This window comes from Anser brachyrhynchus (assembly GCF_964034855.1).
Source record: "Anser brachyrhynchus genome assembly, chromosome: 1".
In the NCBI taxonomy this organism is placed as follows: Eukaryota; Metazoa; Chordata; class Aves; order Anseriformes; family Anatidae; genus Anser; species Anser brachyrhynchus.
The window spans coordinates 113,319,610-113,345,488 of NC_137694.1; the positions used below are offsets into that span (position 1 = coordinate 113,319,610).

A 25,879-nucleotide genomic window follows, 5' to 3' on the forward strand; every position below is an offset into this window, starting at 1 on the left:
ATCTGTTTGCTCAGATCTGTGCCGGAGGGTCTGGCAGCGAGGCTTATGGTTAACGTGTCCCGTGGGAGTCTGTGCGAGAAGAACAGTGGCCAGCGCGCTACGTGTCTGTTTTTTAAACAATCTGCATGCATGCAGACTATCTGGAAGTTAACAACTGCAGGGAAATTAAACAAAATAATTTAACCTTACAGGCATTTTACAGTAAATAGATTCACTGAAAGGACCCCCATTTGCTGCATGTGCCACTAGGGTTCTCCATGCGTGACCAAGAGCGTGATCTCTCCTCGGCTCTTCTTCCTTGGTCCTGCAAAGGAATCACCTCACAGACACTTCCGTAACGACAGACGGGCACACATTGTACGCTCAGGATTGAACCAACACTGAATCATTGAACAGAAGAAGCTTGTGTGACACAAAGCCCTTATTAAAACTTAAATAATTTCAAGGTAACAAAGAAAGAAATGTATTTCTTCTCTTTTTTTTGAGTTCACTCTGGTTGGTCCTTCTTTTAAGCACGCAAAGGAAAGCACTGCAAGCCTGGCATCCAGCTGGGTTACCTGTTGACTGAAATACCTGTAGACTAAATGGAGGGTGGTGAACAGGTGCTGATTAACTCCTTCAGGCTTTTGTCGTAGATATAAAACCAGGGGGAATCAGAAGGTGTCAAAACCTGTTGGAAAGTACTTTAGGCCACAAGTACTGTAGTTCCAACCTAAAAGCTCTTGTAGAGCCCCTGATGCTGTATAACCGTGTTTCCACTTGAAATCAGATGTGTTCCTCCAAGTTCACCTCCATTCACCTCTGCTCAGTGTGGTCTTTTGCTTCCTGTGCAGCATCGTCAGGTCCATCCTTACGCTGTTTCTGCTTCCACAGCTTGTCCTCTATACCTGCTGCCGCCTTTCACTGCTTGCAGAACTCTAGAGCAAGGACCAAAAGCCAGGTCTTCTTCTTTCCTGCATGAGCTGTCCTACCAAAACACAAATCTCATAAATAAACTAATTTTGCAAATTAAAGATAGACACACATAGATTATTATGCTAATTGGGAATTGTTAGAAATTTCAGATACCAAGTCCCATTTAGGTAAAATCACTCAAACAGGATTCACAATTTATTTATTTTTCTTTATTTATTACTAAGCTAATATTACTTTGGAAATGTTTCAGGACTGTGCCAAGTCTTGGAGGTATGTCAAAGTATTCACCTCTTAAAAAATGCACACTTCATATCTGAAACTCCCAGCTCTGAATTTTTGGTGTGGTTTCAAGTTAGAAAAGTGGCATACAGAGCAACATGACTGGAGCAAGTTAACCGTGACATGCAGGTGAGATTTGCAGTAATCATGTAGGAAGTCTATCTGTATATAATGGAAGGCACTTGGAAAATTAGTATTTTCAGTTTCAGAGCACCAAGATGAATTTTCATAGCTGAATACAAGACTGCATTCATGTCAAGGTTTTTAATCTGTTTAAATATGTAAGGTTTCCCAAATTCTAATTAACACTAACTATACCCACAAGATTTGTATTTATATCGGTTTTGTGATGGGATTTGCATGACCGGCATAGAACGGTGACTGGATAAATATATATTTTTTTGTTTTCCTTGACAGACTATGCCATCAGGGAGGTGCGTCACTCCTTTTGTATGTCAGAGACGAAGTCCTGCATAGTTCGCGGGCTGCATAACTAGTAGATCCTGAGCCTACAGGAACCTGCATCAGTTAGGAACAGAGGAAGCTGGGCCACAGCTGAGAAGCGCGGAGTTGCTCTGCATGAAATCCTGGCTTTAACACGGCACTCTGTACCTCCCTTGAGGGAAGGAGCACGGCAAAGTTGCCCCCTGCACACACCTGGCTACATACAGGTATAGGCAGCTTGCTGCCCCTATCCGTGGAGAAGTCAGGGGCAAAGCCTGCAGCAGGACTAAAGCAGGACGAGCAGAGGCAGACACCAGTTGGACCTGAGCGCCTCAGACCCTGTCCCTGAGCCCTCAAGCCCTCCCAGAGCCCATATGTACAGAGTACATATCCGTAATAGTTTTGTGATAGCGTAACGTGTACTTTCACCGCTGCAAAACTGTGCTTTCCAACAATGCATTCAGTCATAAGAAATTCTTTCAGGCTTAAACAAAACATGGAAATCTTAGTTCAGGAGTGAGTCACTGGTTTGTTCACATTTTAGCACTGATGTAAACAAGGTGCTTGGAACTTGTCTTGCAAGAAAGCATTTAAATAGCTGACTTGCTTCAACCCCAAAATCAGTGATTACTGTAGGTGCGAGCACACAGCAGCCACGGGCTGATGGTGCTCAGCCTGCAGCAACAATGGGAAAATCGCCAGTCCTAAATCACGCTCTGCAGTACTGGCACATTTTCTGATTTATTGCCAAGGAAAAGGAGAAGAGGGAGATGCAACCTTACGGCTTGCGGGCATCTTGATTCTGAATTTTCTTGATGGCAGGTTACTTACTTGAATGTTGTCTAGCATCGCATTTACCATTTATAGGATCATTTGGACTAGTGTCAGTCCCTACTCAAATCTAAAGCTTTATTTCAACTACAAGCTCATTTAAATTTCTCTCAGAGCACATTAACAGTGTACCAACATGACACCAGGGATTGACCTGGCAGTCCATTGTGGGGGTTTTGACAGCATTTGTAATACCTCGTGCCTGTTTCTGCAAGCCCTCCTTGGCTGCAAGGCCATTGCATTGCAAGACCCTTAAGCTGAATTTGGCTGTACTTATTTTTAAATTTCACATATGTGTGGTGGTCTAGGTTGTTGCATTGACAGTCCAGTATTTGAGTAACATACTTTTTCTCTACTGTTATTGAAAAAATTACCACAGGGAACTTCAGGAGAAATGTAGTATGAAAAGATACACTAATTCCAGAGATTTACAAAAGTCTGATTTCCTTTTCCTTTACATGTCCTCCATCACCGATATCCAAAGGCTTTTTAAAATATAAGGACTTCCAATAGGCATAATTAAGCAATACTCTTGCGTTCCCTCACATGTAAATGAAGCTTAAATTCGAGGTGCTAGCTTTTGACACCATGCGCTGCGAGAAGGGCTTCACAGCAATTTAAGTTCAAAAATTGAACTTCTTAATTAGTGGAATGTGGAAAAGAACAACAACATCAACACAGCTACCCCCTGCTGCCTGCTTTGATATTAAATTCAATTTCTTTTATGATACCTCCCAGTCATCACACACTCTTGACTCTTATATCAGCTGCGCAGAGCTACATTAAAGAGGCTGCAGGGCAGAGAGCAAGCTGAAGATTTCAGTGGGAGCACAGGGAAAGCTAGATCAGAGCTCAGAGAGACAGCAGCAGATAAACCCATTGCCAACACGTTTGTGTAAAAGTCAGCAAATAGTTTCAATGCTTACTGACTCAAGCACTTTTGCACCTATATTCGTCCCGAATATTTTTGAGGACAAATGTTTGTTCGATATTTTTCAAACACAAGCTTTAAGCTTACGAAAGCTTAACTGTGAAAGTCCCCTTCCTGCTGCTGCTGAAAGGTGAAGTAATCTTTCTCTGCGATTACAAGACCACAAGGATTTAGGAATATGACTGTGAACATCAGCCAGACAGTGTCTGCAGCATTTACCCGTAGGAAGAGAAGTCATAATGTTATTAGTCGATCCTGGCCATCACTGCTGTGCTGGGAGAGACGTGTCCTTCACTGCTGTCCGCACTGCCACGTGCAGGGGCAAGGGCACCCTTGCTGTACCGGGTGCATCATCTGCTACTGCAGACTTTTACTGTGCCAGTAAACGTAGAAGGTCCTCAGCAGCCTGAACTTGGACCGGGATTTGAGCACTGCAAAAAACACGCCCCATAAATCCGTCAAGAAGAAATGGAAATACCTTCCCTCTTCAAAAACTATAATAAAAACAACTGTTCTGAATAAATATCCCTGTAATATCTGAAACCCAAATATGAGAAACGTGGACACCTGTCCAAAAAAGCACCCCAAAACTAAGCTGCCATTTTAAAGCAGAAAGAAATGCTGAAGAGAGAATAAGCAATAGCAGCAGAACTTTTTTTAACCTAAGGTATCGGTACTAAGCCAGTGTTCCTCCTGCAATCCGGCTGAAGTCAGCAGTTAACCATTGCCTTCCAAAGGCCTGGTGATGGTAGATGGAGCTTTCCATTTTTAATTTGATCTGAAGAGAATTTACGCATTGCTCTTGTGCAGCACGTTTACAAGTTTACCCGCTTCTTAATTTACCATTGTGCTGTTGAAAAGAGACGCAGTTTCTTCCTTCCTTTGCTCAAGGACCTCAGACCGCTCCAGAAAGCAATTAATATGGATTGCACGCGCAGGTGAGGTGTAAGGAGAATTCAAGCATCCCCGGCGACGGTCCTGTGCTCCAGCAAGGAGCGTTTGGCAAGCTGCCACCGGCAGCTGCACCAGAGGAGGCACCAGCAAGGTGAGACGAGCCTCTCTGCTGATGGGCTCTCAGGGTCATGAACATTTCTTTTGCAGGACCACGTTCTGCTGCTGGACCAGCACTTTCCAGCTCTGTCCCCAGCCGCATCCTCCCCTGGCGTGGCAGCAGAGCCTGGGAACACAGCCATAGAGCTTGACCCCACGAAGGACGCAGCCCTTGGCACTGGGGATGGGGCTCGGGGGCCTCAGCCTTCCTCGGGACTGCAAAACTCCCCGTCTGCCCACCGACAATGCATTTTACTACGGTATTTTAGAATGGTGCAGACGGCCAAGGACAATACTGTCAGGGTAACTCTGAATTTCTTTGCTTTCACAGATTTAAATCAAGCTTTAAATTATTTTTAGTAGCTTGTTATTACAGCTTTTGCAACCTGAAGACAGACTACTGCCTTTAATTCATTAGTAATTTCAACAGTTAATCAGAAAATGTCATTACCTAGGAGGACTGCGGCTCAAAATAAAGCACACTGGAGTTACATTTAAATTAAAACATGGACAGAAATGAATGCAGCCTTTGATCCCCCTTCCATCCAGACTGCACCCTGATGGGCACAGCTGGACAGGATAGAAATCGTGAGAAGGGAGCAGTCTCGCCTGTTTAAAAGGGCACTGTCAACTCATTACGTCCTCAAGTTGAGCAAATTAAAAAAAATAAAATAAAATTCACCGGGTTCTTTTGGAGCTCCACTGATGTTTTCTGCAATGGCCACTACTTGCCTGTTTAATTTTTAAAAGAGGCTGATTTTCAGGTGTTTGACTGAAAAAAAAAAACATAGCCTACTGTTAACAACTGTTTAACCTTCACGGTGGCCCCAAACCACCTTTCTGTTAGGTGAGTGAGAGCTGTGAGCCTAAACAAGGGCATGTACCTCTGCCTGCCTGTTTGTCTGTCTGTCTATCAGCATAATCCTTTGGGCAAGCTCAGGGCCCACTCGGCAGGTGCCAGAGCCCCACGGCGGCAGGGTGGCACCAGCAGGGATGCAGGCGCTGAAGGAAATGCCCTGGCGCATGTGGTGTCCCTGCCCGCCTTCCCTGACCCACGAGGACTCAGTGGCAGTACTGTGCCCTCCTTCCGTGCATACTGAGGATGGTATGCGAGGAAGGATTTTTCCCCTTCCATTCCGCAGTACAACTTTCCCCCACACACACATCCGTGTTGTTAAAAAGCTCACGCACACCATGTCCTGACCTGCGGAAGGATGGGGTCACCTTCCCTGCGAACAGCGGGGCGCCCCGGGCACCTCCCCGCTTCCAGCTTTGATTTAGGCAGCGTCAACAAAGCTGTTTCCTGGACCGCTCACAATGGGCGGGAGACAGATTTACCAGCCCCAGCTGATTCAGCGGGGCTGGGACAGTCTGATAATGGCGCGAAATTCGGCTGAGGGTAAAACTAGGGACGTCGTGGCATCCAAGGGGACCCCAGCTGCTGGGAGCATGGAGCTGGCACAGCAGCCGGCAGCCCAGAAGTGGAACCATGGTGCATGTAGCCACAGGGAATCGATTTTGGAGGCTTTGGTAGAAGTTTAAGGGAGCTAAAGCGGGGTAGGGGAAGGTAGCCAGCTGTGCTCCAGAAGGGTGTAGAGTGAGTCTGCCTCCCTGGTTCTGTTTCCCTACACTTTGCCTTGCCTAAAGGCAGCCCTGGCCGTGTGTTTGTCCTGAATACCGCTGGCTTGGAAGCCTGGACTTACGCGGGAGAAGCTCCCAGTCGTCATTCGCTACAGTCGGGAGGGCAAAACTACGATGTTTCTCAGCTCTGGCTTAAATTAGGAAGTTTTACCAGCGTAGCCTTGTCAACGGCAGCCGGTGTGAGAGGAGCACACGGCTAACCGAGACCTGTGCCAGCCGAAATCCTATTAGCGCCGCGGCTGGGCTCCGGAGGAGGCAGGGAGCAGAGCGCTGCGGCTCAAGCAGCGTTCAGCGCGGAGCGGAGGCAGCGCGCAGGCTAGCAGACGGCAGCACGGCGTAAAAAACCGCTTCGACATTTTTGAACGAGTGAAAGGAGAGCCTAAAAAAAAAAAAAAAAAAGAGGTGGTGGCACGGGAGAGCAAGCCCCCTAGCGGGAAAGCAGCCCTGCGAGCCGCCGGCGGGGTTTTCGCTGCGGCCAGGTACCCCGGCATCCTCGGGGGGGGTGCTGCCCGCAGGGCTCCCTGCTGGCCGTCCGACACCCCGCCGCAGGCAGCTCAAAGCCTTCGGGGGTGTCAGGGCGGAGGGTGCGAGCGTCCCAAGGGTGGCGGTGGAAGCGGACCCCGCTCCCCGACCTTCCCTTTCCCCGTCCGGACGGGGAGGGCGGGCAGCGAGCCCCCAGCCCCCGGGGCAGGGCTGCGCGACCCTCCTGCGGGCTGTGCAAGCGCTCCCTCTTCTCGGGGATGAAATTACCGCCAGCCCAAAGCGGCGGCGGCGGCGGCAGGAGGAGGAAGAGAAGGAGGAGGAGGAGGAGGAGGAGGAGGCGGAGGCAGAGGGAGGCGCCGTCCCCAGGCGGAGGGGCGGCAGCAAGGGGCCCCCCCTCGCCCCGCTCCTCCCCTCGGCGCCCTCCGCCGAGCAACTTTGCTGCCGGGCGGCTGCACGGCCGGGGGATGCCGGCGGCGGCGGGGGACGGGCTCCTGGGCGATGTGGCGGGCGGCGGCGGTGGCGGTGGCGGTGGCGGCGGTGGCGCCGTGCCGGGCCCGGTGGCGGCGGAGGGCAGGCTGCTGGCCGCCTGGCTCAGCGCCGCCGCGCCCCGGGAGCGGCTCCGCGACTTCCAGCACACCAAGCGCGTCGGAGGCTACCTGATCGGCAGGAAGCTGGGCGAGGGCTCCTTCGCCAAGGTCCGAGAGGGGCTGCATGTGCTCACCGGAGAGAAGGTACCCGGCCGGCCGGGGAGGGCTGGGCGCGGGGAGGGCGGCGGGGCGCTCTGCTGCCCCCCGGGGATGCTCCGCTGGAGGCGCACCGACCCTTTTTCCCCCTCCGGGTTGCCCGCTTTGAGTGTCGGCACGGTAAAACCTTCCCCCCCCCGCTTTTTTCCCCCCCTTGGGTATTCGTAAGAAAAGTCCGCCGAGGGGCTCTGCTCCTCGTCTCTTCTCCCCAGCCCTTTAGTGGAGCCTCCTGCCCGTCGATCAGGATGTGTCACCGCGCGATAAAGAGCAGAGGGTGTTTTAGTTTGATTCACCAGGCTTGGGACCCGCGGAGGAGTTATCCTGCTCCCGTTAGAGCTGCCCTGTCGGATCAGACGAGGTAACAAAGCTCTACCTAAAGCGGGACACCTTACCACTACTGCAAGCTCCCTGGACCACCAAGACTAAGCACCTCCAGAAATTCCCTCCTGCACTAGCAGCACCCTAAATATGCTGTCGGTACGGTTGCATCTTCGTAGTATGCGTTCCTGCACTCCTGGGTCCTTTTTCTTTCCCCTTCCAGTAAGTTTGTCGTGGAGTGAATTTTGGAGTTAGGGCTCTGGATTTCATCGGGACAAAAAATGGTAATGTTAGTGATTATTATCATACAGGAACGCAAGAGGAAAATAATTTTGTGCTCTTCTGTTACCAAGCGTGTGCTTCTCCTTGGTAACAGATACATCCAATGATCCTCTCGTTGATAAAAGGCACATGCACACACACGTCCTTCCCACCTCCACTTTTTTGGATTGCTACATTTATCTCAGTCTGTTAAGAGGAAAAAATAAAAAGGCCCACCACACGCCCCTCCGTCTCAGCTCCCAGGCCTGCTGCCTTCCTTTTTTTTTTCCCCCAGTTTCTTGAATAACACATGTTATGACAAAGTGCCGAGCAGAAACTCTAGGAGGATCACCCTTCCCTCCTGCTGAGCCCCCGTGTCCTTATTTGTGGCCGGGTGCGATGATCTCTGAGCTCTGCCTGACCTGATCTTGTGCCGCGGGGTCAAAGGAGGCGCTCGCTGTCGGCTTCAGCGGGTAAAAGGTTGGTCGCATAGCTTCAAATTCACACATTCAGGGTCCGTCCGCCCAGAAAAATCACCTCTTTAATTTCAGGTATTTATGGATGAGCTATTTGAGTTAACGGATGGGAGATAAGGGCAGCTAATGACTTCCTTCAGGTGAGGCCCTATCTCAGCGAGGTGCCTCCCTCTAACCGGAGGGGGGAACGCTTTCCGTCCCACGCGTGACCCCACGTGAGGATCTCACAGAATGGTAGGGGTTGGAAGGGACCTCAAGAGATCATCAGGTCCAATATCGTGCCCGGCAGAGAGAGCTGATGGACACTCAGCTCTTCCGGGCATGTTCCTCCACCACGCTTTCGCGTGGCCTCCAGCCAAAGGAGGCTGAAACGTGCCCAAACTGGATCTGCCTCGCAGCTGCCGGCAGCTCTGCCTACACGGAGCCCACCACAGGCGACAGAGCTCTGGCTGTAACATGAGGAAGAGAAGAAAAACATCTGCTTACCCGGGCTCCTTTCTTTGGGAGTGCATTTGAGAGGAGGCTGGGGCTGGCAAGCAAGCGTGTGCATCGAACGGGGAGGGAAAGCATGAGGCAGTGGGAGAGCTGGGATCAGCGGCACCGGGTCATGGAAGGAGGCCCTGTGGGAACAGGCCACCAGAGGCCAAGCACAGACCTCATCTGGGGTGGAAACCAGGGTCAGGCTGGCATTATCAGGGCTGCCCGGGAGCGCATGAGTATGTGACAGTCACCCTTTGCCACCTCTCCATACCCACCTCCGTCCCCCAGCTCAGGACATCCCCCCGGAGCAAGGCTGGAGGAGAACATCACCCTGTTAATGGCCTGACCCCTGGTGATTGGGGTGAGCCAGAAACTATCTTCCAGTCCGTTCACTTGCAGAGGAAAAGTTAATCTGCAGGAGTGTGTAGTCAGTGCGCCTGCAAGTGGAGTTCAGCAAAGTGAGCTGTGGAAACAAAGCCTTCTCCTGCGGACAGCCCGCTGGATCGTCCCAGTCGCTGCATTTTTCTAGGCTGATGTTTTATGAGTCTGTTATTCCAGGATTAGTGCCTGCATGTATTTTCAGAGGAAAAAAAATAATAATTGACATCTGATTTTTGTTTTGTAAAGCAAGGGCGCTGTCTGAATTTCAATAAAATTGCAGCGATAGTGTGAAGTAGGGGTCTTACTGCTAATGCCTGGTAGCTGGTTTGGCACAGCCCAAGCTGTTACGGTCACCAGATTATCTGACTTCAGCCAGGGGTGCCCAACCAGGTTTTGATTTGCAGCAGACTTTAGCAACTCTGGAGGAGTTAATGCGCATTATTGTTTCAGAAAATTGTGTATTTAGAAATGAAATCTGTGGATTAATGAGTCCCCAGCTAGGCTCGGATCCATTGCACTGACACAATGCATTGTACAGAATCAAGGCAATGCGGAGTGAATGCCAAAAATCTGCCATTACCTCACCCTGAAATCGCTAGGAGCTAAAGAGGTCTTCAAGAGAGCATGAGATGGTGTGTGCTCTGGGCCAAACGCTAGTTGCTTTACCAGCTGCTCCAAGGGCAGCTGGCTGGATTATGCATTTGGAGTACAGCGTGTGGGACTGCAACCAACAGCTCTTACGAGCGCCCGAGCATGGGAGGGTGAGCTAAGGTGAGATCTTAAACCTTAGCTGCGAGTGTCTGCAGCGCTGGGCTTTAAATCCAATCCGTTGCAGTGCTTCTTGTGGTTTATGTTACCATAATGTAAGGCATGTTATTATTTTCTGGGCTTGAAAAATGTTTGGTAATGCCTGATGCAATTAAGTGTATTTTAGCTGAGCATGGGAGAATGCTGAACAGATTATTCTTTCCATTGCTTTTGAACAAAAATATCACAGCCTATAATCTAACATTTTGGAGTAAAAGGCTGATTTGTCAGATCAGCTCAGGCAGTCTTTATTGCCAGTCCTAAGGAAACGTAGTTTCTCTATGAAGAGCAGGCCAATTTAGATTTAAATTGTGGCTACGAAACCCCGCTGAGCTAGCTGCATTGTTATTCAGCTAACTTTTGCAGCCTGTGCACAAGATACTCCCGGATTGTTTCAAGCTTGAGGCTCGGCATGGTCTATCTCTGGGCAGCAGAAAGCAGGCAATATTGCAAGATAGTATTTTTGTGTAGTTTCAGACAGCTGAAATTGGGTTCCTGTCAATGCAGGGGGGTAATATGCTCTACTGGTAGACCAGACGGATTGTGTTATCCGCTGTGGACCCCAATGAAATGTCTCAATAACTCCGTACAGCATCACAGGATGGCAGTATGTTGAGGGGAGAAAACGGCGTGAGCGTGAGTCTTTATAAACAAACTTGACCCGAGATTGCTTTTGTCTACTTTTAGGTACAATCTTTAGCTCGACAAAAAAAAAGGCATTGAAGCAAATTGAATCATTTGACTTCTCATCCACTGAAAAATGTGTTTATCAGTTTCTTTAGCGCTATTGTTAAGCTCAAAAAGGGGACATTTTTAGTTACAGTGAATCGAGTGGTTTTCTGTAACAATGCTACTTAGTGGGAAGTGGCTGCTAAAAATACAGTTTACCAGCTTCTATGAAGGCAAAGCAATTAATATCGAAAGTGGCCTTTTCACAAAAGGGTTTGCTTTCAGAATGCTTTTCTGTGTTAAAGTTGCTAAAAAAAAAAAAAAAAGAAAAGAAAAGAAAAAAAAACTAAAAAGCTGCATTTGAGACTCCTGGAAGTGCCGGGGCGGGCTGCGTGGGCAGTTGCACCCTAGGAAAGGAACAGGGGAGGTGTTCTCAAAGGGCACCTGGGCAGCGGTCCCGCAGGCTCTGTCCCCTGCTGGTGGCACATTGCTCTGCCTGCGTTTTGCAGAATTACATGCTGGCAGCATCGCGGGTGCGTTTCTGCTGGAACATCATGGTCTGTTGTCACCTTCTGAAGCAGATCAATGGGTGCAAGAGCTGGGGGGAGCTGCACGGCTCCGCACCTCTGCGGTGGGTGCTGAGCCATGGGGCTCAAGCTGCCTCAGGGAGGCAAAATGGGATGCAGAGGTGGTTGGGCAGGTTGTGTTGCTGCCCTACACCAGCCAAGGCTGTTGGCTCCTAAAATCCTTGCTGTGGCGGGGAAGGCTGTCAGACAATCTGTACCCTAGTCTCAACATCCCGTTTCTAATCCCTTGCTGGCACTGAGGACATTTGTTGAGTTGCTTATGGGCTCGCTACCAGAAGCAAAGGCTGGAGTGATGTGTTTTGCATAATTCCTATCTTCCAGCAGTGTCCCCTAGGAAACTCACCAACCCTTCAGGATAATATAGCCAGATGGACACAGAGAAACATGGACAGAAGTAATGCCAGTACACATCAGTAGATGTTACAATGCCATGCACATTTTTTGTTTTGCATTTTATGCAAAGTTAACACACGCTATGGAGTTAAATTTGCCTTGAGTAAATTCACTCTTTTCCTCTTATGTTCTGCCATGGACTTGAGGGAATTGGGGCTTGACTTGGTGGCCAAAAGCCTTTGGGTGCATTGGCAGTTGAGATTTTGCCTTGTTCCTGCCCTCGATAACTGTGCCACCCCTGTGACCTGTTTGGGAAACCAAAACCTGGTGGGGGCTTCACATGAAGGACTTCTGCATCAGGATTTGCAATCATCAGCCGTGCCCGTATCCCAAGATCCAGGGCTGCCCAAGTAGTAATGCTGGCTTGGGATCAGAGAAATGTGGTTTATACTCATACGTAGTCAGTTCTAGGATCATAACCTTTTTGAGTTTGGGGGGCTGTGTGTGCATGGGGGTCGCTTCCAAGCCATTTTACCAAGCAAGTGGGCCAGAAAGTTACTTCACTGTAAATAAAAGTTGAGTTTCTAATGTGACCATTGGTCTTTCAGTTCAACCATTTGTTTTTACTCCCAAATACTATCAGGCTGCAGATTGTCCTTCCTCCAGTGATAGTTGTATATCAGTTTCCTCAATGCAGTTGTGCTCTCACTGTATTTAATTAGTAGTTCTCTTCTTAGCTGTTCCTCTACATATTTTAAAATTTTATCTATACCCCAAAAAAAAGCTTGCTTAAGAAAGTACTTAACATAAATTTGCATGGTGGCTTTCTTCTGGGATTTTTATTAACAGCTGCCAACTGTTACACCTGGATGATGTGTTATGATGCCGCTCTTAATTATATGCACCGAGGAAGTGAAATGAGGGTGTTTCTGCAGCCTTAATTTTGACATTTCTGTGCTTCTAAGTGCTTGCTTTCACAGCTCTGACACCATTCTTTTCAGAGAGGTTTGTGTACGTGCACGCAGATGCATAATTTGTATTGAAGCCACTAAACACATGCTTTCGTTAACATGCGATACTTCAGAGAAGGATTTCAAGGGGGCTGTCAGGGTTGCAGTGACATGAGCAAGGACTTGGCTGGAAGCAGGACCAGACAACCAGATGCTTTGTCAGCACAAAGTTCTCCGAAGCGTGTTCATTTAAGAATTTGAGCGCGGGGCAGAGTAAACACCAGACCGCTGGTGTGTGCTCACCTGCTCAGTCTCTTGTATGAGCACCTGCTAACAGTTGGTTCATCGGGAGAATAACCAGTTGCAACAGGCACTTGTTATAAAGCCACACTCTTGACTCTAACCCTTTTCTGTGTTGCATGCTTGGAGTAAGCAAGAATAGGCCTGAATAGGCAAGAGAGCCTGTTCATTATTGCAGTCTGCTTCTTCCAGGAAGCTTGTTTTAATATTTATCAGCTGTAGCTTGCAACTTGTTCTGCAATGAGCTGAATTGATGCACATGTGGCAGTTGCTTATCCTCTTGAGATAATCTGCTTTCAAGTTTACATTCAGCAGTTTTAAGGACGTCACTAACAGTGCATGTCAGCAATGTGCTGCTTTTCATACAGACTGTTATAATTTTAGTGGCATAGGCAGGATTGAGGGAAGCTGAGTGTTTAGGTTGAATTGATACCAGGTGTAGTTCTTCTGTGGCACTCACATCTGGATCCCTGTATTTGTTCTCACAAGTTTTGTGTTTTTAACATATTTAATGATGTGTAAAGCTGCGAGGCTGTTTTTGTAGGCATGCGTTACCTACAAGAGTGTTAGTAATTAAAACACGTCTAGCTTTCCACTTCTTACAGTTTGCTGTATCTCTTCACACTAATGAGCTGGGGAATGCTACCATAGCTTCATGCTTTTCAGTGGACATAACACATTAGGCATCTTCGCCCCTCTGCCCTTGTGAGTTATTTGTTAGCCTGCACTCGGGAAAGTGGTTGTTATTAACGTTGTTTACCTCACAAGTGAAGCAGTCATGAGGTGACGTGATGGCCCTTCTGGTGACTGAATTGTAATAATAGCCTAAAAGCCAAGCTGTTGTGTTGTATAAACAACAAAAGACAAATAGGCTGAAAGTTCGTGTGCTGATTACGCTAGTCTTTGAGATCTTAGAGAGGGATCTAAAACCATCCATACCCAGTGGTTATGTAGATATTGGCCAGAAGAAGAGTTATGTGGGTTGCTGTGTTGGTGCTCACCTGGCAGCATGGGGTGCAGCTGGACCAGGATAGATGCAGGCTATCCCGAATACCTTCTGCTGGCAGCATGGTCTCACTTTGCACTACTTCTCTTTCAGATTGGCTTAACTACTATCTTCAGCTAAGCCGAGGAGCAAAAACCTCAAACCTCTTCATTCTGTGTCTCTGTAAAACCTTTTCTGCTCTACTTTCCTGATGTGCTGTCTGTTGGCCAATCTCCTCGAGGGCATGAACTTAGCGGTGCCAGTGTTTTCAGTGGGCTGATGGAGCTGGCGCTGATGAAGAGAGACAGGGAGTTTTTTTCTGGTAAATTTTACTGCAGAAGGAGAGAAGCTGCAACCACAAGCACGACCCTGTGGCCCGTGCTAGGACAGAGGTGCCCGTTTCTAAGCTGTTGAGGTGAAGCACTGCCAAACCCGTGTTTGGTGTCGGTGCTTGTAGGGGACAGAGTCAAACCTCCTCCTCCTGAGGGGGAAGACCACTTCAGGAAAGAGTGGTTGAGCATTTAACGTGGTCCCCAAGGGAGACCACCTACAAAAGCTGGTGCTGCCTCAACCAAAGCTTTCTTTTCTGTGCATGCTCTGCTGCAGTATTGCGCTGCCGAGCTGCAAGTCTGGCACTTCCAACGCGGGACCCAGTTGAGCTCTTCTCGTTCCTGGTGCGAGATCAGGTGCCACCAGGAAAATCACTGCAACAAAGAGAACTAAAAAAAGATAAGTTATATATAATGAAGTTCCTTTGCTTTCTGCCTGTTGTGGAAGATTGTCATGGAAACATTTTCTTTCTTTCTTTTTTTTTCCAAAGAATAAATTTATTTTCTGTGATTAATGTCCACAGAACTAAGGGAGAGAACATATGTACAAAAAAACTTTATTGGCGACACCCTTTTCTCGGTTCCCAATGGTTGTAAATGTTTTATCTACTGTATTTTAAATTGCTATAACTGGGCTTTGAAAAGAGTGGTTCTTGTTGATGTAACAAACATATTTTTTCTTTTTTCCCCCCTTTTTTTCCCCCTCTTTTTTTTTAATCATAAAGCTGTATTGGTGTTAAGGCGCTTTAAATTAGGGACACTTGGTCTTCTGAAAGTCCAGTTATGGATTTGATCACTAAAATGTGAAGCAGGGACTGCTTAATATGAAACATGCCACAGGTCCATGATCACGCAAGGGGCAAGCGGCATTAGCCGCAAGGTTTCTCCTTTGAGGAGTGGTGCTGGAGGAATGTTACTCAGTATCACTTCTCCGCTTTTGTTTCCCCACAAGTAATCCGAGATCCTCATCCATCTCACTGTGACAGAAGACGTTTTCAGCGTTAAAAAAGCGAGCTTTAGTTTATCAGAAGCAGCTGGATAGGATACGGTTCATTTGTGACCGAGGCGTGGAGCATGCCTTGCTGTGCTCCAGCGCTCGCTGCTTCCTGTTGTCCTAGCAGCTTACTGGGGCCGTGTCTGGGTGAAGAGGACCTCTGGTTCCCCAGCAGTTGTCACACAGCTTCCTTCATGCTGGTTGTGAGTAGCCATCAGCTTTGGTCGATGTAAAATAAGGACCTTGCTCCTCTTAGCAGGCTTTCCCTCAGCTGCAGCGGCTGCACATCAGGCCCCCATGTGCTTGTGTAACAGGACCTGAAAAACATCTTTCCCTCTAGCTGTTAATACCTTGAGCTCAAAAGAGATCTCGAATTGAGTGATGGATGGTCTTTTAGCATGTCAAAGAGCCCTTTTCTGCAAAATAGCTAATATTTGGAAAGTGATACCGGGCAAATATTTTTACATTTCAACAGCTGGGCAAATCCAGCCGTTTCAGACACTCAGATACACGCTTTCTTCTCGCAGCACGTGGCCCAGGCCTGAAGGCTGGTTTTGACAAGCTCGTTAGGATTTTTTGGGGAACCTCAGTATCACGTCCTCGTTTATCTCCGCCTCTGGCTTTCTGCCGCCGCCACGTCCATCGGTCTCTGCGTAATCTCTCTTGACTTGTGTAGATATCACTAGAGGCCAGCGAGGTAAAACGTGCTCCCGTCCGTCAGGGGACACAGTTATTGCTACCCCCTTAATTAGCTGACCAAGAGAGCAGTGAAAGGTCACTGGAACTGGTTTCTTCTGCCAAAGGCTAGGCAGATCCCACCCGTGACCCACTCAGGACAAGTCGTGTGCCCTGCTTGTAGATGTGCCGGCGCTGTAGCAGCATGGGCTCCTGCTTACCAGGCTCCTGTGCTGGGCTCTGACTGTCCTGCATCCATACATCATACACGTTCTGCTGGTTTGGACATAGAGCTCCAAGAAAAAGTGTAATTCGTGGGGATTTCCATACAGAACATATGGGAAAGGACAGAATTGCTGCAGCCCCTTACCTCAAAACCATCTCCTGGCAGTCACTGGAGGTCTGGCCGTGTCAGGTGGCAGAGATGCTCACAGATAGGGGTATATCATTCAGTTCGAAAATGGAGTGAAGCAGAAGATGAGGGGGAAGGAGGTAGTTAGCATTATGGAAACAGCAGAGCAGAAGTATGTCCAGCAGAGGATATCTGTAGTTACCTGTGAAGTATGGCTTGATGTTACCTGTAAATATGGCATTAAGTAAAAAGCATGTTGAAGAGAAATATGGCTGGGAACGGCTCTCCTCCAGTGAAGCTGAGCTGCTCTGTGGAAATAGACCATGTCGAACAAGGCATTAGTTGTGTGTTAGATCAGCAGTTACCTCTGTTTCCTTCCTGACTGACTGAAGGAGGAGGAAGCATTGCAGAAATATGGGGAATGCCGTACCACATAAAAGGGCATGAAGGTAGATCACGAGGAAGCTCTGACCAGTCTGTGCTCACAGCCTTGCAATATTGACTGTTTTAAAGCCTTCATATGGTCTGCCCTTGCACATAGCATGGTGGAAGCAGCCCTATAGTATGTCCTTACAAACACCAGTCCCTTGACACATCAGGACTCTGGCTCCTCACGGAAACACTAATGCGACTGTGCTGATGCAATAGGCAGCAGCAGCAGCGTGGGCGAGTAGGGCTGTCTGCAGGAGCATCAATATTTGCCTGAGTCCTCGTGACACTTCGTGTCTTCTGTGCCACAGAGCTCAAGAAAGGATGTCGGAGGGAGCTTTCAACATTTGCATCCCTTGATGTGACTGCTGATTGCTCCCAGACTATCTTGCCTAGCTCAACTCCAGTCTTCCCGTGCTGTGCCTTGCCCCTGTCTCTGCTGGGACCAGTGTTTCTTCTCACTTGTACTATCACTAAAGCTCAAAGGGGTCACGGTGGTCATCCAGCCTGACCTCCTGTGTAAGACAAGATCTAGTGTTCTCTTTGGGAGTATCTGTATCAATGTCTTGTTGAGCTATTGCACACTCAGGGGGCGGGGGGGATTCAAAATCTACTTTCATCTCTGTAAGATAAGATGTTCCTGTCACTGCTTCACTGCACCTAAAAAGCATGGATCGTGCTTACAGCCTGAGTTTGCTCAACATTACCTTTTGGGCAGTTAATTTTATTTTATCAAAGAGCTGTCTGTTATCAGCAGTCCTTTCCTCCTGCAGGTACTTGCAGAAAATCATCGTCACTGCTTAGTTTTCTCTTAATTAAAATTTCTGAGCTTCAGTCTGATATTATGACAAGAAGTTCTTGGACCTCAGACTGTTCCTGAAGCTCTTTTCAGAACACTTTGCAAACTTTTAACATCATTCTTGAAGTGCTTGCGCCAGAACTAGATATAGTAATCTAATAATAGTCCCCAGTGCCATGTACAGGTGTAATTAATACCTTTTCTTACCTAACAAATACATCCTCCTTATGCTTTTAAGGATTACATTTAAGTTAGCTGTGACATCAAGAGGGTTCATTTGCTTATCTGAATCCTTTTGCACATTGCTGGATACTGTTGTCTTTGCATTGTAGGTAATGGTAAGATTTTTTTCTTATCTCCCAGTGATTTGATTCTTTCCATTCAAGCTACCTTCAGTCTGAAGTATACAAATGACCATACTGTGAGCTACTTTCCTGTTTATAAAAGTTTATTCTCCTTTAAGGGCTGATTTAAAGTTTTCCTGACTGTCTAGTCTGCCAACAGAGAGAGTGGTCCCCTGCGTACTAAGACATTTATCCTGTACTTATCTCTCCAGCAGCTGTTTTTATCTCTTGCTAAACCCAAAACTCTTGGCTTACACTGTCATGGACTCTGAAGAGAAGACAATAATTTAACAGAAGTGACTCCTCCCTACGTTTTTTAATTGTTGATTTTACTAATTCCAGAGCAAATACAAATGAAACAGAATATATAATTCAGCTGTCCTGCAAAGAGCAAACACAAAAGTTATCAAAGGCTGAACATCACCACTCAACTGTGAAGCAGAGAGATGATATTGCTTGTTTAACATGAAATCTCAATGCATCTCTAATTGTATTGCTACTGAGAAGCCTTTTCAGTGTGTGTACATGCACATGCATGCATGTTTAACTCAGTCTCTGATCCTCCTATTCTATTCATAGCAAGCACACAAGGCAAGTATAAAAGGTATCAGATGGCCATGGTTGAATGGTTGGTCTTTTCTATCCTTGATAAATGGAACAGATGTCATTCTTGTGGAAAAGTCTGCCTTCATGCGTTGCTGTAGGTTTGGATGATTGCTTACTTCCTTGAAGTGAATGGCTAGGCTGTAAAGAGAATGGTTAACAAGCGTTTATCTTTTTGTAACACTTTTAGAATTGCTCTGCAGTCTTCTTTGAGAGCAGTTCTTGAAAGGATGCTGGTGTTTGTTAAGGAACTGGGCAGCGGAGCAGGATAGCCAAGGGGAGTTCCTCCAGAAGTGCCACCCCAGGACCACTTCAGGCAGATCCTCTGAATTGGCTGCTACAGGCTGCTGGGTAATTCGGTGAATGCCAGTGTCAGGCCATGGAGAAAGTTAAATTTGTGTTTCTGAAATGGTGCATGGACTCATCCACGTCTGACAGTCGAAGCAGAAAAGCTCTGACTTCTCTCTGTCCTGAGCAGAGTATGCGTGGTCCTTTCTGAAGGTGTACAGCTTATTGATTGCTGGTATGCATCTACTTGGATGACCCTTTAATGCTTTATTTCTTGGGATATTGGTGCTTATGATCTATGAAAATATTCCCCTGATGTACTATAAAATTTACCAAGCTTTAACAGTTAAAGCAAAGAATAAACACCGTCCGGTGAAAGAAGTTAGCTTTTCCTAATCCTTGGATTCAGTTATGAAAAGCAACTTATTATATGCCTGGTTGGTTGGTTGGTTGCCCAACCTGAGATACCCTGGAAGGGACTGCTCTCAAGAATATGCTGAGAACTGGGCAGGCTTCAAAGTTAGGTCTGTTTAGTATGACCTAAATTGCCCCCCCCCCCCAAATCACCATCCAGCTTTGAAAACTAAGCTCAGATTTTTGTAGTGAGAGCAGTGGTAATTACAAAGCAAGCTACAAGTGATGCCAGACACCTGTCACCAAAAGGAGGGAAAAAAAGAAAATGAATTCACTGCATGAGTTGTTCTGGGCACCTCAAAAAAGAAGTGGAGATCGACTTACACTAACTATGGCTGTATGAAATATCTACATGGTCTGGCTCTTTGTCTCATTCTCCTCTAAGCATAAATCAGGAAATAAAGGTCTGGTTTATGGTGGAGGCTCAGTCCTTCCCATTGGCTGTCCTCCTGGCTGCACCCAGTAACCTGCGGCTCTGAGTTTCATGTGAATGGTCAGGGTGCACTGGGACAGTGCTGAGAACTGGCTCTGTTGCCTGTCTTGGCATCATCTCCAGCAGGGCTGCCACCAGCAGGTCCTGGAAAAAAAAAAGAAAAAAGGAGGGATGTGGAGATGGGGAGGGGAGGAGGTGTCCCTCCAATAGTCTATAGCTGAAGTTTCTCCTCTTGTGTTGTGTTGGTCTCCTGGCCAAATCCCACAGTGCCTGCTGGATTCTTATTCAAACCAGCTTCCTCTCAGTTCAGCCGGAGCTCCTTTTGGCAGAGATCTGCAGGAACTGGCTTCCTCTTATTAAAAGTTAGGAGCGAATTTGCAGAAGGAAACTATTCAAGTGGCTGGATAAGTGGGAAAACTCTCTAAGAGTCCTCTAAATATCATACCCTGATTTTGCAAGGTCACGTGCACTCTTCTGTTCTCTATAAAGTTAAACATGTTATAACATTTTTTGCTAGGCTGGGGCTATTGCTACGAAACTGTTCTTCCAGTTGTTACCGCAAGCGTCTGACATGAGTATTGTTTAAGACCTCTTGACTTCGACTCAGCAAACAGGCCATTGAGAAAACCCGTTTTCTGGCAAAGCGGAAGGCTTGCTTCCATTGAGATTCATCCGCCTGCCAAGAGACAGCCTGCGTAAAGGCATCCAATCTGGCAAGCAAGAAACCTGAGGCGAAATTAGGACCTGGGTTCCCTGGGTGCTAACATACCGCGTGACTGAAGTCACTGGTAGTCATATGCTTGCTAACTTAGTTTAATTCGGGCGGAATGATGGTGTGTCTTAACTGGATAAAGCCTGAGATTCCCCAGGGAAAAGCTAGGTAGTGAGAGGTTTTTGTTGCAAAATCATAGCTTGAATAAAGCTCTTTGCAGCTTTGGAAGCAAACAGAACCCAGTAACTTAAAACACACATGCACAAACACCACCCAAAAAACAAACAAACAAAAACAAACAAACAAACAAAAAAACCCACTATTACCCTCCATCAATTTTGCATATATTTGAAAATCGGCTCCATAGCAGGCTTGGCTTGCCACCCCCTCCAATGTTCTTTTGTTTTGTGTGTTTGTTCAACTTCATTGTGGTTTCCAACATTTGGTTTCGCATCAGCAGGACACTGCAGGAATACCTATCAGAAGTATTACTCCTTGACCCATGGTTTCTCTGAATGTCACTGTCGGAGTTACAAGCCGCAGAAGGGGCAGGGGAAGGGATGACGGTGGCTTCAGCACACCAAGCACCAGGAGGTTCCTCCTTCCTACCACAGCATCCCCACCCCCAGTTTTGTGGGCCTGGCATGCTGTCAGGGCGCGGATCTGGGGAGCTGGCAGTGCACAGTGTGTCTCTCGCAAAGACATACAGGCTGCCCCAGGGCTTCTCTTGGGAGATGGCAGGGTGAGCCCAGCAGAAACCCTTTGTGTGCTGCGTGCTGGGTCAGCCCGAGACAGCGTGTGTTGGAGGAAAGGCAGAGAGAGCTTCGTCAGCAGGATACTGGGTATGGATAGCCTTTTGTGGGGTGGTCTGCTGAGGTCTGCCTGATGTCAGGTCTGAAGGCAGGGGTCTGTCTTTTGGGCAACTCATTCCTTCCGTAATAAAGTTTTTCCCCGCCTTGTGTTTGAGGAGCAGAAGGGAAGGATGGAATAGGCAAGGAGGAACCAAGGCATTATTTGTCCTCACTTGGGATCATGGGGAAACGCCAAACGCTTCCCCTGAGCCGCCTTCCATGCTTTGTTGCAATTTTATGTGTGAAGGTATGGCTGTTTATAAAGAGCATGCAAAATGTGCTTTCTCTGGATGCTGAAGCCCTTGCTCCCAGCTTTCTCCAGGCAACATCTGGTCCTTTAAACTGTCTCTTCTTGCTTTTTCTCAGGGCCTTGCTGTGACTGGTTTTGTGCTGTCTGGTGCCAGCCAGCTCCACCCCCTGCCTCTATCTTGCAGCTTCAGAAACCCTCCTGAAGCACTAAGTGGCAAAAATCCTCCTCCCACGCGTGTCAAACGTGTGCCTTTGTTTGGGTGATGGCACGTGCCTGTATTTGCCGATGTTGGTTTAGCTGTTGGGTTCTGCAAGCAATGCAACCGTCTCCTACAACTATCTTTGGAGAATAGTGGTGTTTACACTTCCCCCTCACCTCCGTTCCAGTACATTTTAGCCCAGCCTGAACTATTTTAGTGCAACGATCGAGAGAAGCAGCAATTGCTCATATGATGTGTCACACCATAAACTTCAGGAAAGTAATTCATTCCAACAAGAATTCTAGGACTCTGGAACCAAAAATATGGCCTATTACTCATCTTCTTATCTCATAACACAGAATAACCTAAACCATTTATTTATTTACACAGCAAAGATTTAGCCAAAAGCCAAGTGTTGAATGTCAAGAGCCACTGTTGATACATATTCAGAGTAATTACTTGCTTTATCATTTATTTTTATTTCTATGCCAATATTGGCTGGCAATTCAAGTCAGGAGATAAGCGTGATGCAAAGAACCCCCACGTGAAACTTGGGAGAGCAAAACAGAATAATTGTCATATCTTGAGTAGGTTATGAAAGCTTGAATGTGTTTGCTTTGTGGTTAGCTAGCATCTACAGAATTTTCTGTACTGAATGCTTTTTCCTTCTGCATGGATGAAAATTTCAGGTGTACGCGTGCATAGGCACCATACATGAGTCCGTGCATATTAAATGTGTCAGGGCACATTCCGTCTCCACTTACCTCAGTGTAACTCTGGATGAACTCAAAATCAGGAATATTGAGCTAGGTCAACCCTGGAGTTACTGAGCACACAGTTTGATCCATAGATTTCCTCTGTATGCTTAAGAATTAATTGTAAATTGTTGAAAAATCTAAGAAACTCAAACAGGCAAAAACAAAAACTAAAACAAAAAACCTACAACAAAACAACAACAACAAACCAAACCAAACCACCGGAGCTCTGCCTGACAGTGCTGACCCCCTGTCATGGGATGCATTTCATTTAGGAAAGAAAAAGGATCCTACGAGAAAACAAAAGCAAGAAGAGCAGTGCAAGGGAAAGGGCATTGACTAGAAGAGCAAAAGAATAAATGAAAGGAGCTGTAATGAAGATGAGCTGAGATGAAGAGAGACAGAGAGGCACAACAGCTAGAAGCAATTATGAACACCTGTATGACAGTCAATAGAATGCTTATGTGTTGGGTCAACTGCGTATTTTTTTATTTAGATATATGGAGGTTTCTTTAAAGCTTTTGAATTGTCCCTGAGATGGAGAGAGGGGCATCCATCTGAAATATTTCTGGAGTACCCTGTGCTGCAGCATGGAACTAGGAGAGGAGGCAAGGTCTTGCTTGCACTGTCCCAGGAGCAAGCAAGGTATCACAGAAGCTCGTGCCCTCTCTGATATGGGAAATGCAAGCTTTCCATAGTCTTAGTTGGTGTTTTACTCTTCTCTTTCCCCTATGCAAAGCTGTTGCTGAAACAAAACTGGTATTGCTTCCTTTGTCAGCTGGCTGTTAGCTGTGCTGGTGGACCTCTTGGGCCCAATGCAAGGGATGTTGAAGATACGGAAAAAGTAGCTCAGACTCAACGTTGGGTCTGAAGGCAGCTCTGCTGAGATAGATAGGGTGCCTGACCAAGCATCTGTCAAAATCAAGGAGAAGATTCATCCTTAAGACACAGATAGCTAATTCTTTGTGATAGCGAAGAAGTTGGCAAGTAGTCATGTAGTTGGCTCTGCCTCCTGGGTTCAGGTGTTTGCCCGTGTTACCCACAACCGTGCTCAGCCTGCGTAGGAGATATGCATGTGTTTAGTAATATGCTTTTTTTAGTCAATGAGTTCAGGATGACTTCCTGATACGGACAAGAGGTTACTGCTCCATTTTGTTAATAACCCATGTTGTATATCCTGCAGCTGTGGAAAACAGCAGCATTTTGGTGTGCATTGTTTTCAGCTTTAGCAGAGGTTGTGTTGTGCTGCCAGCAAACAAACTGGTATATCATGTTTCTGTTACCCATGAATTTGTTTGTCCTCACCAGAATAGCTTTTGTGGTTTGCTGTCCAAATAATCCATGCAAGCCTCTGTGTTCTTGGTCTTATTTCATTAGATTGAAGAACATACTAATTTAAGACTGTTTCCTTGGTGAATCACCTGAGGCTTTCAAAAATGGTTAAGTAAAGCTCTGATTTACCTGTTGTCTTATCTTAAAACAAAATGATCTTTCTTTAATGTGACTAGTCAGGAACGTAGCTTCCAGGCATTTATGGCTCTGATGCTGCTCCACATTTCACCCAGGCAGCTGTCATGCATGTGGTGTTTAGCCTTGCCTTCTTATCAAGGGTATTTCATTAGAATCATCTGTTAATAGCAGAAATGTATCCAGCTAATAACGTATGCCACGATGCTGACTTCTGTTTGTTAAGACAAACTATTAAGCCCACACTCCTGTAGTTTTATTCCTCGATTCATCTGCTGATGAAAACTTGACTTTGACTCAAGGAGTTTGTGTTAAAGAGTCTGGGTTCATTTTTATTTATTTATTTATTTATTTAGCTTCAATTTTCTGAAGGAAAACCAAATTGTTTACTAATTCAACCTTTCTTTTTCTTGTAGAAAAAAGGCTAGGCTAGCCAAACTGGGAGCTGTCACATGCCTTATGTGACTCTTTCTCCTGCGGGGAGGGCAGCTAGGCATTTTGTGAACAACTTTCTCTCCCTGTTGCCCAAGACCAGCAGCCCACAATGCCATGGATTTTAACAATGTAGTTGGCTGTAGCTGGAAGCGAGCGTGCTGTGAGTAGGTAGCTTGTCAGCCATGAGGAGGGATGCTGTACGAGATGGAAATGGATGGAAGAAACCTGTTTGGCTTAAGCTGCTGTCTGGGTGTTGAGAATTAGCAATTGGGTTAGTAAAACTCCAAGATTTTCCCCATGTTTGTTATTTCTTCTCATTGTAGGAGTAAAGTAATGCAGGAGATCCTCCAAGGCCAAATCAAGGCACGCACCAAAGATGCAAGTGTAGCATCTTTGTGCCTCCATCAGGGAGGGCAGAGGGATTGTGGCATTTTTTCTGCCTTCTTTTGGACCTGTACGTGTGCAAGCAAGAACCTTTCCAATCAGTTTCATGTAAAATTCAGCATCACATGGAAATACTAAGCACTGTATTTCCCTCCTCTCATCCTGACGAACAACTGTCACTTGGGTAATGATCAGTGAGCTGTTGGGGCTGGTGCATGCGTTAAAGGACTTCCTTTGTTGCAGAGCTCTGAGGAAATGAGGGGCAGGGGAGGAGGATCCAGCAGTGCCTTTTGTTGCTCTGCTGGCATATGTTGTTAAATCATTGTCTGGCGCAGATGACCTGGAAGTCTGCGGCACGCATTCTAAATAAGAAATCTCAATAAATAAATATCTATAAATTTGAGGCAGATAAAGGCAGACACTAATTTATTGCAATTATTTAGTGCCTCCATTAATTCATTAAAAGGAATCAGATTCCTTAAGCATAGAAAAGAGTGATATCCTCACTGGTCCCGTCCTTTTGTTCTCATGTAGTGTCTGCACCAGCAGCAGGAATGAAAGCACTTCGACAGGGGCTAGACTGTGTCATAGGCTGTGGTGCAGAGTCTCTTTGCTTTTATTATGTACTTTCATGATGGGCTTCAGTTGACTTGGACAGCTCTGAGTGGTATGCAATTTAGTACCTGCATTTAAAAAAAAAAAAGTCTTGCCTTCTTGGATTTTGCAAAGTTGCTCAGTTCTAAAAGTAATAAGGGGATTGTCTTTCCTGTATGTTTTAAAAGAGAAGAAGAAATGTGCCAAGAGAGTGGTACCAAAACAGTGGTTTTTCTTAGTAAATTTTTTTCTTTCCAGTCATGTAAAACTAACACTTGGCTATAGTTTCAGGAACTTGTCATGGAAGCATATCATCTGAAGTCACATGTCCTAAGCCAGGAAAAGCCAAAAATGAGAGTTAACAACTTGTAAATACCAGCTTGGAGACTTTTTGAGATAGTAGATGAAATTAAATGTCCAGCATCAAATATGCTTAGTATTTGGGAGTGGTTAATGAGATCATTGTCTTCCCTTTGTTACCTATTTCCTTGAAATAACTTTTGTCTGTCACCGCCCAAGGGGGTGATTGTCAGTGGAGGCTGGGGTTGCAAAATCAGCTGTTTCTCTGACCTGGGCAGCTGTGCCTGAAACAGTGGCATATCAGCTGCGAATTACACCCCTTTATTTATTTATTTATGTTTATTTTTGAGGTTGTTTGTGCAGGTTTAAAGCGATAAATCATTAGTGTGCGACTGCTAATAGCCCCCC

General features: G+C 46.6%; 1 protein-coding gene and 1 long non-coding RNA gene across 5 annotated transcripts in view; one reads left to right on the top strand and one right to left on the bottom strand.

Annotated features, from left to right (window-relative positions):
* Window positions 1–828: 828 nt before the first annotated feature.
* Window positions 829–25,874, bottom strand: LOC308183919. Of its 3 annotated transcripts, none has more exons than XR_013942526.1 (3): window positions 7,231–25,874; window positions 5,655–6,470; window positions 829–962 (listed from the first exon to the last, which is right to left on the bottom strand). It is a non-coding gene; the product is annotated as an uncharacterized lncRNA (long non-coding RNA). The 3 variants fall into 3 exon arrangements; XR_013942527.1 differs by having other exon boundaries at window positions 846–967; XR_013942528.1 differs by lacking the exon at window positions 829–962 and adding an exon at window positions 3,848–5,222.
* HUNK (hormonally up-regulated Neu-associated kinase) overlaps window positions 6,497–25,879 on the top strand; it is a 57,328-nt gene continuing 37,945 nt past the window's right edge. For both annotated transcript variants that reach the window (XM_080570407.1, XM_080570408.1), the window contains exon 1: window positions 6,497–7,305. In XM_080570407.1, coding sequence (XP_080426533.1) covers window positions 6,832–7,305 — 474 coding nt within the window. In that variant the 5' untranslated portion in view covers window positions 6,497–6,831. The remainder of the gene's footprint in view (window positions 7,306–25,879) is intronic.